General features: G+C 37.4%; 1 protein-coding gene across 2 annotated transcripts in view; it reads right to left on the reverse strand.

Moving 5' to 3' along the window:
* Positions 1–1,158: 1,158 nt before the first annotated feature.
* LOC128690262 (uncharacterized) overlaps positions 1,159–12,843 on the reverse strand; it is a 176,536-nt gene continuing 164,851 nt past the window's right edge. For both annotated transcript variants that reach the window (XM_070090579.1, XM_070090580.1), the window contains 9 exons: positions 12,368–12,486; positions 11,918–12,083; positions 8,159–8,314; positions 6,834–7,694; positions 6,189–6,288; positions 5,869–6,008; positions 4,938–5,144; positions 2,010–2,122; positions 1,159–1,731 (listed from right to left, as the gene is read on the reverse strand). In XM_070090579.1, coding sequence (XP_069946680.1) covers positions 1,620–1,731; positions 2,010–2,122; positions 4,938–5,144; positions 5,869–6,008; positions 6,189–6,288; positions 6,834–7,694; positions 8,159–8,314; positions 11,918–12,083; positions 12,368–12,393 — 1,881 coding nt within the window. In that variant the 5' untranslated portion in view covers positions 12,394–12,486 and the 3' untranslated portion in view covers positions 1,159–1,619. The remainder of the gene's footprint in view (positions 1,732–2,009; positions 2,123–4,937; positions 5,145–5,868; positions 6,009–6,188; positions 6,289–6,833; positions 7,695–8,158; positions 8,315–11,917; positions 12,084–12,367; positions 12,487–12,843) is intronic.

A 12,843-nucleotide genomic window follows, 5' to 3' on the forward strand; every position in this document is an offset into this window, starting at 1 on the left:
ATTAAATGGGCTTTAGTGTTAACATAAGTGAATTTATGTTGCATAAAGTGAATTGTTGGTACAAACAGGGTCAGCACATTATTATTATTATAATCAAGGGGGAAGCGCTAAACCCGGAGGATTATACAGCGCCTGGGGGGGATGTGGAAGGCATTCAGGCTTAATTCGGGGAACTGGAGCACAGATCCAATTCCCTAAATCAAGAGCCCCTCACCAACATCAAGGAACCTTCCTTGAGGGGCAGGGTCAGCACATATAAACAAATTAGAGAAAAGTAAAACTGTAGAACTTAACCGTCATTCAGAGCTACATGCAAAGATAAAAAGAGATGGTATAGGGAGAGGTAGAGGAGAGGATATTATGAAAGAGCGCTAAACCCGTAGGGATAATACAGCGCCTGTGGAGTAAAGATGGTAGGCATTCAGGGGATTGGAGCACAGATCCAGTTCCCTAGATCAAGAGCCTCTCACCAGCATCAAGGAACCTATGAGGGGGGAAGAAAGGATCAACAAAGGTAAGTGTAGAGAGGGAGTTACATCTAACGTAGCAAATTGTTGTCAGTCAAATAATCAACGAGTCTACATTAAATATTGGAGAGTTGTAAAGCTTGGCAAATAAAGCAAGCACATCAAGGAATTTTTTAAGACACCAGCCCGTCTACCACCGAGGTAGTGGTGACCTTGTACGCTCACTGATCCATCTCAGTTTTCACCAGCGCCAAGGCACCCTTCCTAAAAACAACCGCGCTATATAATACCATGTTCCAGAGAGACAGTGAAACTTTATGAGACAATAGAAGTGGCCCAACTCTTGGGTACGACTTCCATTAGTGGGTTCTGCATACCTGGCATGTCTTTCAATTCCTGCAAACCTCCCTGCACTGTAGGTCAAAAGCCACTTTTGTTGTTTGTGAAAAATGTCATTCGTAGTATACAATACAGCATTTATACCCAATGCTATATGTTAGTGGGTTAAATAATAAAGAACATACTCAGAGCTAATTAAAACAATATAAATAATAAAATATGGAGAGAAAGAAAGATTGTACAAGATAAAAAGTATTGTATATTCCTTAAAACTTAGTGAACTAATGCGAATATGGATAACAATTCAAACAAAAATTATTTGATATACATAAATGCCCAGTGGTGTTCCAAATCAGTTAGAGTATATCTTTACTGCACAAATTTGCAGGGTTCCATATTCACAGAAATCAATTATCCAACGCTTTTACTGAAGGGCAACCAATGAAGAAATTCCAGTGCTTCTTTGATTTTGGTCATTACCTTATATCAATATTAACCAGATTATAGTGCAGCAAAATAAATTCAAATCTGAAAAAAAAAATAGTCTAGAAACTGAATAAAACTGAGTTTCACGGGACCAATGGCTAAATAGTCCAACATCTTCAATGGTTTCAACGAATTTCATATAAAATCTGACACTAATCTTTTTTAAAAATAAAATTATGTCATTCACTTGGAATATTTAAAAACTGATTTTCCTTTTTATGTTTTCTTCTAATAGTTTCATTTGTAGTATCTGTGAGAATCATGCAAGTTTTCTTAGTTTCCACAATGTTCAACACAGTCTCCCAGCACACTATAAAATACAGCCAGTCAAAATTTTACTTCACTTTCCTCAAGCAGTTTCATCTTGGCAATGAAGAATCCCTGGATATTGTGCTCGTGAGAGTAAACTCGAACACACATGTTCATGCTTTCATGAAACCTTAGAATAATACAATTTTTATTAGCTACACAGCAAAAAAATTATTTTACAGTACAATATTATGGGTTTCACGATACAAATATTATTTTTGTGTAAACTTTATTTAGCTTCAAGCAAAACTTAGGAAAATCATGAAACAATGAAATTATTCCAAAATATATAAAGTAATGCATATTTTTTGACAGGTACACAGAAAAATACAATAAAAATAATGGCGCCTAATCCACTCTTATTGGTAGAAAAGCTAAAACTGCAAGAAATGATGAAGCCATACTCACTGCATGTTTCTGTAGTTTTGCAATCCAGGTTCACCAAATGGCAGAAATACTGGAACAATTATCACATTTCTATTTTCCAGAGCATGCTGCACCACCTCTTCATTCTCATCCACCTTTGGGGAAAAAAGACACTACATCCTTTGAGTAGAGACCATAAATATTGGCATTGAAAAAGAGTTCAATGTGAACAAACACTGCCAATAGTTCAGGATTGAATTATTCGCAGAGTAAAAACCTAACTGATTTTAACAAAGGGTTTACCTGAACTTAAGCTTAGTTTGAACAAAATGTAAATATCTTTCAAAGGTAGCATTACATTTAGTTTGTCAGCGTATACGTTAGCTCACAGACAGGTACACTAGCTTGGATGACTTTCACTTCTGATCTTTAATCTCTTGTTATGAAGCTGGATTACATTTATGTGGAAGGGATAAGGAGATAAAATGAATGAATGACCGGGATATTTTTTAATTTGTCCAGATTTCAATGTTGTATAACTATAATGACTTCAGCAGTCTTTTATTAATAAAGTAAATGGTCACTGATTTAATATAAATCCCTTTTGGGAATATAATATAAAATCCTTGTAGGAGTGAAGAATAGAGGGATGTGAGTGTGCGATAGGTGCCAAAGGCATTAATTAAGAAAAATGAAAGGGGGTAATGCAACTGGAACTGATGGGATCACCAATGAAATGTTAAAAGCGGGGGAGGGGGGGATATAATTTTGGAGTGATTGGTACTTTTATTCAATAAATGTATGAAAGAGGGGAAGGTACCTAGGGACTGGCAGAAAGCGTGTACAGTTCCTTCATATAGAGGGAAGGGGGACAAAAGAGATTGTAAAAATTATAGAATAAATTTACTGAGTATACCTGGTAAAGTGTATAGTAGGGTTTTTATTGAAAGAATTAAAGGTAAGAGGAGAGCTGGATTGTAGATGAACAAGGAGGCTTTAGAAATGGGTAGGGGATGTGTACATCAAGTGTTTACATTAAAGCATATAAGTAAACAATATTTAGATAAAGGTAGGGAAGTTTTCACTGCATGTATGGATTTAGAAAAGGCATTGGATAGGGGAGCAATATCATCATATCATATCATCTTTATTTCTACAAGTACATGTACAAGGTATAGAGGCCTAGCTGACAGCAATGACATACATCTATATAGAAAACCGCTTGTTATGCAGAGCATTTCGGGTAAATTAGGTCAATTTTGTTCCAGGATGCGACCCACACCAGTCGACTAACACCCAGGTACCCATTTTCATGATGTGGAATATAGACAATCGGTGTAAAGAAACACGCCCAATGTTTCTACCCTCGCCAGGTAGATGTTGCAAGTGTAGGGAATAGGTAATAAGTTACTAAATGCTGTAAAGAGATTTTATGAGAATAGTGAGGCTCAGGTTACCGTGTGCAGGAGAGGGGGAGATTACTTTCCAGTAAAAGTAGGCCTTAGACAGGGATGTGTAATGTCACTATAGTTGTTTAACATAATTACAAATGGGGGTTGTAAAAGAAGTAAATGTTAGGGCGTTGGGGAGAGGGGTGGGATTAAATTATGGGGAATCAAATACAAAATGATGATACTGTGCTTTTGGGAGAGTCTAAAGAGAAATTGCAAAGGTTGGCTGATAAGTTTGGGAGGGTGTGTAAAGGAAAAAACCTGAAAGTGAACATAGATAAGATTAAGGTGATGAGGGCATCAAACGAGTTAGGTAAAGAAAAATTAGATATTACTTTGGAGGGGGGGGGAGTATGGAAGAAGTGAACGTGTTCAGATATTTAGGGGTAGATTTGTCAGCAGATAGGTTTAAGAAGGACGAGGTTAACCATAGAATTTAAGAAAAACAGGTGAGTGGTGTACTGAGGTATCTGTGGAGACAAAAAACCTTATTCATGGAGGCAAAGAAGGGAATGTACAAGAGCATAGTGGTACTAACACTCTTATATGGGTGTGAAGCACGGGTTGTGAATGGCGCAGCGAGGAGGCTGGAGGCAGTGGAGATGTCGTGTCTAAGGGCAATGTGTGATGTAATTATGCAGAGAATTCGTACTGTGGAAATTAGGAGGTGTGGAGTTACTAAAAGTATTATTCAGAGGGCTGAAGAGGGGTTGTTGAGGTGGTTTGGTCATTTAGAGAGGGTGGAGAAAAATAGAATGACTTCGAGGTTGTATAAATCTGTAGTGGAGGTGAGGAGGGGTAGGGGTCGTCCTAGGAAAGAAGGGAGGGAGGGGGTAAAAGAGGTTTTGTGTGCAAGGGGCTTGGACAAGCAGCAGGCATGTGTGAGCGTGTTAGGGGTGATTGGAGACGAATGATTTTTGGGACTTGACGAGATGTTGGAGTGTGAGGAGGGTAATATTTTGTGAAGGGATTCAGGGAAACCGGTTAGCCGGACTTGGGTCCTGGAGGTGGGAAGTACAATGCCTACACTTTAAAGGAGGGATTTAGGATATTGGCTGATTGGAGTGACATCTAAACTGTCGTATCTGGGTGCCTCTGCAAAGACAATGATTAATTATGTGTGAATGATGGTGTAAGTTTCTTTTTTGGGTCACCTTGCCTCGGTGGAAGACAGCCGTGTTGAAAAAAGCAAAGGTACAGACAGTGCAATACTGCACTTTTTTTTTAACGTGCTGGTCGTCTTTCACCAATGCAGGGTGACCCCCCCCCCCAAAAAAAAAAAAAAAAATCACTTACACTCTCACTCTTTGCAGAGGCACGCAGATACGACAATTCACTCTAAACAGCAAATATCCCAAACCCTTCCTTTAAACTGCAGGCATTGTAGTTCCCACTTCCAGGAGCGCATACTCAAATAGTTTTAATGATACAAATGAATGCACAAATAGTAAAATACAGTATAACAGGCTTGAAAATTATTTCTCCAACAGTTGTTTAATAAAAGAATCATTAAGCTTACCAAAAGAGATGAGGTGGAGTACACGATAAACCCGCCTCTCTTCAAGGAGTCGATACCCCTGAGTAAGAGGAATTTTTGCAATGACGAACATTCCCTTATTTCTTCCTTACCATTTGGCTTGTAGTTCTCCCTCTCAATCTTAGTGACGCTGCCTATGCCTGAGCAAGGTGCATCCACTAATACGTGACTGAAGGAATTGTCCATGGCCTGAAATTTTACAGGTGCTTCATTTTCCCATGATTATATATTAAAGAAATACGAGCTTTTAAGAAAAACTCAATATGTTTTAGAAATACAAAATTCTAGTCTGACAGTCAGTTCTTGCAGTAGTGTTTGGCATCAAGGTGATATCCTTCAAGAATAGCCTGTTTATAGAATACATCAAATCAAAATTGGAATACGTAATAATGGTGTGATATCTGAATCAAAGGAAATGTGTAAAGTAAAAATGTATAGAAGCATCCTATAAAATGATTCTCAAAGTTGAAACCACAAGTTACAAATTAGTACTAAAAACAGTTAAGATACCTGCAAACAAATACTAAGCAAAATAAACTAAAAAGGCAAATCAGAGTAGCATGCACTTACTCTAAATACTCTATAAATATTATACACTTTAGCAAACCTGTTGTTTAACTTAATGGTATCTCCTGCCAAGGCAGGGTGACCCAAAGAAAACACATTCACTCAAATGCTGTGTTTCCAGAAGTGTGATATCATAATCAGATTACCCTCTGACTGCACCATTCCCATCCCTCCTTCAGAATGCCTCTACTGCCCCATCGACCTCCAGGACGCAAGTCTGGATAACCGGTTTTCCTGAATCCCTTCACAAGTTATCCTGTTCACACTCCAACAGTAAGAAAAATATTAAAACCCACCTGGCTCCATGCACTCCTTTCTAACACCCTTAAGAGATCGTACAGCTTACCTTGGGAAAGTCTTGGAGATCAAAATGTGTTACAATGGAACAAGATACTGCACATCGATGGAGGTTATTTTGCAGGGTAGTTTCGTCCGCTTTTACCAAGAGGTTGCTTACCAACATTCCCTCGTTCTTCAGCAACATCCCTGTAAAATTCAAGAGGCCTTGCAAATGAATGCATATCCACAGTACAATTGAAAAAAAAAGAGTTCTTGACTAGGTTTTTATGTTATTTAGTGAATGATAATGAAGGGTTACACTAGGGTAAGAGCATTCTTACCAATATGAGGATGTATACGTTAAAAACAGATTGGTTTACGACAGACCTATGAGAATGGAGTTGTGCCCAGCAGCAGCGCACAAATCCAACACACAGTCGCCCTCCTCAGGTGCCAGGACCAAGACTGGAATCATTCCTGAAGGGCCCTGCGAAGAAACTTTTAATTAGTATACTCTCACTTGAATAGTTTTTACCAACAATATACAAGCCACCTAAATGTAAAATGTAATTGAGCATAGAATGTGCACCAAGAGATGACATTTTTGTATACGCATCCCCCATTTAACAAACATTTTATAACATTATTTTGCATAATGACCAAAAGAAAAACCTTCAGAACTTCCCAGTAAAACAGATATTTAGTTCATACAATAACCTCATGTCAGGTGACTCACCCACAAACTTTAATAAGAGGCAAATAATGTTACAGTGCAATGGAAGGAAATGGAATAGGGAAGGATAGAGGAAAGAAAATGTAGATCCATTTCTGGTGAGTACATATAGTTTTGAATTATAAAATTTTTGGAAACACATTCAAGGCCTGGAAAACAGGAAGGATGGTGAGTAATCAGGTAGAGTTGAGGAATGCGAGGGTTGCTCCAATTCCTTGGAGGAAAACTACCACATTAATAATGACTACCCATTTATTTGTATGGTGACTTAGCAATAAAATAATTGCAGAATAACTAACCTGACATCCATAGAACATGCAGTAACTATCAGGTCCTTGATGCGAGGAAGGTGGAGATTGTTTTGGAGCTGCTGATTCAGGATATTCTGGAATTCTCACATCCCTATTGTGTTGCAAGTTCAGCAAATAATCTTGCGCCTCCTGATACTGTAAAAACCTAACATGTACAATCCTTTTAATTAAATTTCTATATTTTACCCACTGTCTGTTTCTATTTATTCTTCTAAGATATAATTCCGCCTTCATCGTTAGTGTCCCTGATCTGGCTTTTTTTATTAAATCTTTGGGTGCATACACACCCTGCATTAATTCTTGTAATATAATATGCTGCGCCTTTGCACCTGGGAAATACTTTTGTCGCTTGCTTGCAACCACAGCTGGTCTGGCAGATTTTACCTTCTGCCGAGTTGCAAGCAGCTGAGCTGGAGGATTGTCTTGGTGAGTTGGAGGATCCTCTTGCTGGGCTGGAGGATCCTCTTGCTGGGTTGGAGGGGCCTCTTGCTGGGTTGGAGGATCCTCTTGCTGGGTTGGAGGATCCTCTTGCTGGGTTGGAGAATCCTCTTGCTGGGTTGGAGGGGCCTCTTGCTGGGTTGGAGGATTCTCTTGCTGGGTTGGAAGATCCTCTTGCTGGGTTGGAGGGGCCTCTTGCTGGGTTGGAGGATCCTCTTGCTGGGTTGGTGGATCTTCTTGCTGAGAAAAAGGGTTGAACGTCTCTAAGCATATTTTCCAAGTGACTGCAGAGAGTCCATATGGGTTTCCAGTAAGATCTGGTGACTCATCTCTTTCAGTTTTAAGTGAGGAATACCAGTCTGCAACAGCTATTGTACTGTGCATCCTGGTCATCTTCGTCCACGTCTCAAACTAAAAAAAAAAGTAATGGAGCTGAGACTAACTGCATGTAAAATATCCGATGTAAATATGAATAAGCGAGTTTCTTACTATAATTCAAAGATACGCATCCATAATTATAAGAACAGAAGACTAAAGTGCGACTGAATTAAAAAATGTGGAACTGAATATACTAAGCTCTGCATATCAATGTGTTGTCCAGAGCCTGTGCCTACAGAGGTCAGCTTTATGACGTTCATGGGTTTAGCACATTTTCATAAAAAATATATAATGTAAAAAAAATAGAACGGGTAGGGTCTGAACCCATGGCGAGTGACCCTTGGCCACTGCGTAAGCCACTGGAGTTTTATGACTCACTCGCCAGGGTTCAAAATGGTGTTATTACGATTTCATGAGTCAAGGTGTAATGCAAAGGTCATGGTTAGACTCAGACCCACTGCAAAGTTAAGACGTGAAAGAGGTTGTAAGTTATCTACCTGTGGTATGAAGTATCTAGCATGATGCTCAGTGACAGCTTCCAGCTCAAAACCTCTCGGGACTTTGTCAACCACTAGAACCTCGCCGCACCATGACGCTTTGTTTACATGAGCATCGTATTTCAATAGGCGTTCTTTTAAATCATTTCTGGAAATCTGTTTTGAATCACAAATTAAAAAATTGTGAAGAACTGGACAAAATTTTCATTTAATAAATTCAACTTATTCCTATTTTAAAAGGGCTCTACTGGTGAGGAGCTATTGATCCAATGAACTGGAATTGTTCTTCCCTTCCTTGGATCAAATCTGACTGACTCCCATTACCCAGGGCCCGTATGACCCCTATGGGTTCAGTGATTCTCATTATTAAATATATCAAAATTATAAGGACTCTTTTCACCCAACTGCTTCTCCAGAGAAGACATTTGTACTTGGCCTTCCCTATGCAGTATTTCTAATTTACAGAATCTATAGCAGCCTTTGCCATTAAAACTGCATTTCAAAAAAACTAATACATACACTTCAAAGCAGTTTATTACATCAAACTTATCTTACCACTGATACGTTGGACAATTATTTTATTCTTAGGTAAAAGGACACATGTGCAATTAATGCTCCTCTATTTGATTAGTAATGATAGTACCCTGAAAGTTCATAATATAGTACCTTAGATAAGAATGGGCCTTGAAATAAGCTGAGGTAGGATAAGAACACCTAGCTTATGGGTCATGGGTCCCCACCTGATCAACTCCAATTCAATAAAATTTTCATGAAGGTTGGCATACATGTCATACCAACTTTGGGAAAGTTTTACTTCATCATATCCAATATTTGTAATGCTATGGCCCTCAGAGTGGAGACAGGTGAAAATCTCACCAACCCGAAGCACAATCAGCAATGTTCAGGTTATTGCTGTGGCAGATCTAGAAGAGTAAAATTTAAGTAGACATGCCGATACAACTTTAGGAGCTGTTTTCAAAAATCGCAGTCCTAAAACTTGCATGCTTTTACTTTTTTTCACAGTATGAAGCCAAAGTAGTCAAAAAAAAAAAATCTCACGTAAATTTGAATCTTGAATTCAGCTGCCAATATCGCTAAAGGAAAACATTATTTTAGTATGACATTATTGTAGCCAGCTACCCAAGTGGACATTGTCACAATCCTAAAATAGAAGACTCCAAACGTTCTTAGTTCCTGTGTTAATCGTACCTAAAAATGCCCTCACAGTGAATTTTAGGCCATTTTTGAAGACCAATAGCAAAAACAGTAGCATAACAAATTGTTTTAAAAACTTCATTAGAAAGAACAGTTTCTAAACTACAAGATATCTATTTTCTGGATAGGTGTTTTGCCCTTGAATGGAGAAAACAGACCTTAAAAAAGGGATTTTTGGCTTGCGCAACATTATAATGAAAACCAGGCATTTTTCAGTTGCTGTTGTTATAGATCAACAATAGCTAGAACCATGTGTTTAGGTGTTATTATACAATTTTCGGTGGCGAATTCAGATATTACCTTAACTGATAGGGACCGATTTTTATTTTGCAAATTAAGCTTAAAGTTGTCAAGTGTCGTGATAGCTGTGATGGCAGATATTGACCTTGATGATTTTCGACAAAACATTAATATTGCATTGGTCCATGGTGCCTATGCCACTACCAATTTTTAAAAAACTGGCAATCCCATCGCCTAGGGGTCAAGTCCGATAGCCATGCAATAACAGCCACGGGTGATGGGTCTCTTTTCCACATAATCCAAAGCCTCGAACTGGGTTTCTTTGCCACAGGTTCCCAAGCCTCAAATGAGGTTTCTTGGCCACAGGATCCCAAACCTCAAACTAGGTTTCTTTGCCACAAGATCCCAAGCCTGAATTTGGGCTTCTTTCTGGTTCCCAAGCCAGAGCTGTTTAATTTATGGCAACAGAAAATTTCTCATCAATGCTGGACATGGCTGCTGGCAACAGGCAGTATTGTTGTCCCATTGATGTTGCTGACATATTGGAAATAATATGACCTTCTGGAACCCAGCAGGTATCACTTAGTGCTGGCCAATAGAATAACTGAGCTGGACCAGCGCATCATGCTGCTCATCAGAAATTTCACAAATATTTGCAATCCACCATTTTTTGTCATAGATGTTTATGCATGAATTTTTATTTCTGGCATGATACGCACCATTTTTGCCCTGGCCTTATGTCTTTTTAATATTTTTTTTCAGCTTATCCGCAGTTGATCAGTTTCAGACTGTTCTTAATACTGTGATTTTCCTTTGAAAATGGATTACAGCAGTATCTTTCCTCATGCTCATACATTTGTTAAGAAAAAAAAAAAGCTCTGTGTTGCAAACAAATTCTTGATTCCTTATTGAACTTCAAACCTGAGAGCTTGCTTAACAATTCTTGGTCTTCAGCTTCAAAATCCTTGAAAAACTTGAAGCCTATTTTCCTTGCATAGAATTTCATAGAATGGCACTTAGTTGAATTGCCAGCTAGTCCAACTGCTCACGGATCCATGTGCCCTGGGTTTGTTTCATTTTCATACCTGATAAACTGCAATTTTATTTCGTCTGCCCACAATTTTTTTTTTTTTGTTTTTCACTCATTCGGTTGAAATAAACATCAAACATAAAATTTGGGCATAAATATTACAACTCAAATATACAAGTAAATGTTACGCTAGAAAAATAAAAAGCAGTCTTTTAATATAGTTTATTCAAATATATCATAATGAAACATGCAACAATGTACGATCCAACTGCATAAAATCAGTATCTTTCACAAAATTTTCTCACATTAATGTTTTGTCGAAAATCTGCAAGGTCAAAATCTGCCGTCACAATTGTCATGGCACTTTTCTTGACAACTTAAAGCTTAATTTGCAAAATAAATATTGGTCCCTATCAATTCAGATAATTTCTGAAATCGCCAACGAAAATTGTATAAGGATACTTAAATACGAGGTTCTAACTGTTACTGCTCTATAACAAGAGCAATTGAAAAATGCCTATTTTCACTATAACATTGTGCAAGTCAAAAATCACCTTAAGACCTGTTTTCTTCCTTCAAGGGCAAATCGCCTATCCAGAAAATAGATATCTTGTCGTTTAGAATCTACTCTTTCTAATGGTGTTGTTAAGAAAATTTGTTTCTTTTGCTTTTTTGCTATTGATCTTCAAAATGGCAAAGGGCATTTTTAGGTACCATTAACACAGGAACTAAGAACGTCTGGAGTCTGATATTTTAGGATTGTGACGATGTCCACTTGGGTAGCTGGCTATAATACTGGCATACTAAAATAATGTTTTCTTTTAGAGATATAGGCAGCTGAATTTAAGATTCAATTGTATGTGACAATTTTTTTTACCTACTTTGGCTTCATATCGTAAAAAAAGTAAAAGCATATAAGTTTTAGGACCTCAATTTTTGAAATAAGCTCAAAAAGTTGTATAGGCATGTCTACTTACACAACTTTACTCTTCGAGATCTGCCACAGCAATACCCTGAACATTGTTGTGCCCTGCGAGTCGGTGCAATTTTCACCTTTCTTCACTGAGGGCCATGATATTACTACTATTGCATATCATGAAGTAAAATTTTCCCAAAGTTAGTTTGATATATATATGCCAACCTTCAAGGAAAATTTTTATCGAAACTGGAGATGGTCAGTTGGGGGAGATTTTCAAAATTGGTCTACTTACTTGACATGGAATGACCCTTATAAATTCAGCAGTGTAAACAAAATACAAGTGTGAAGCACATACCTTCAATGTATTCACCAGCAGAGTTAGCTCTCTGGGCGCTTCAATGCTATCCAGAATTTGATAAATATCAGTTCCCGGCATGGAGTGTAGTGAGAGGATCGCATATGGCGAGAGGTTATGTTCAGCAGATATTTTGGCCACCTCCTCCATTTTCAGGAGTTTCTTCCTGGAGCACCAAATAAATTGGTGGAATTAAAAAGGCTTTTAACAGTGAAACACACATCCAAGACAGGCATGGTTATACAGCACACACATCTAAGACAGACATGCATATGCAGCACACACCACCAAAACATATACATCCAAGTTAGTATAATACTGATTTTTTTGTCAAGGAATTTGAGCTGCCTTTTTATTGCGAGTCGAACATAATTACATTCCAAGAGACGATGCATGACAACTACGGGATTAGCGCTCACCTCAATAATAATTGTTGAATTACTAACATACCTATTCGTGCTGTCAGCATAAGCCATCTTGAACTACAGACGATGATTTAAGACAAGAGTCGAGACGAGGTAACTTGCTGGAAGCTTCCACAATGGCGTCGAGGTCCAGACAGCGTCTACCTACAAAACATATCCACCTTTATTACACCACTGCTATTTAACCCGTGTTTCTTTGACCAGCATATATATATATATATATATATATATATATATATATATATATATATATATATATATATATATATATATATATATATATATATATATCTATATCTATATCTATATCCATATTTTATATATAAATATATATATGCATATATCTATATATATATATATATATATATATATATATATATATATATATATATATATATCTATATCTATATCTATATCTATATATATATATATATATATATATATATATATATATCTATATCTATATATATATATATATATATATATATATATATATATATA

This window comes from Cherax quadricarinatus, chromosome 32 (genome assembly GCF_038502225.1).
Source record: "Cherax quadricarinatus isolate ZL_2023a chromosome 32, ASM3850222v1, whole genome shotgun sequence".
Lineage (NCBI taxonomy): Eukaryota > Metazoa > Arthropoda > Malacostraca > Decapoda > Parastacidae > Cherax > Cherax quadricarinatus.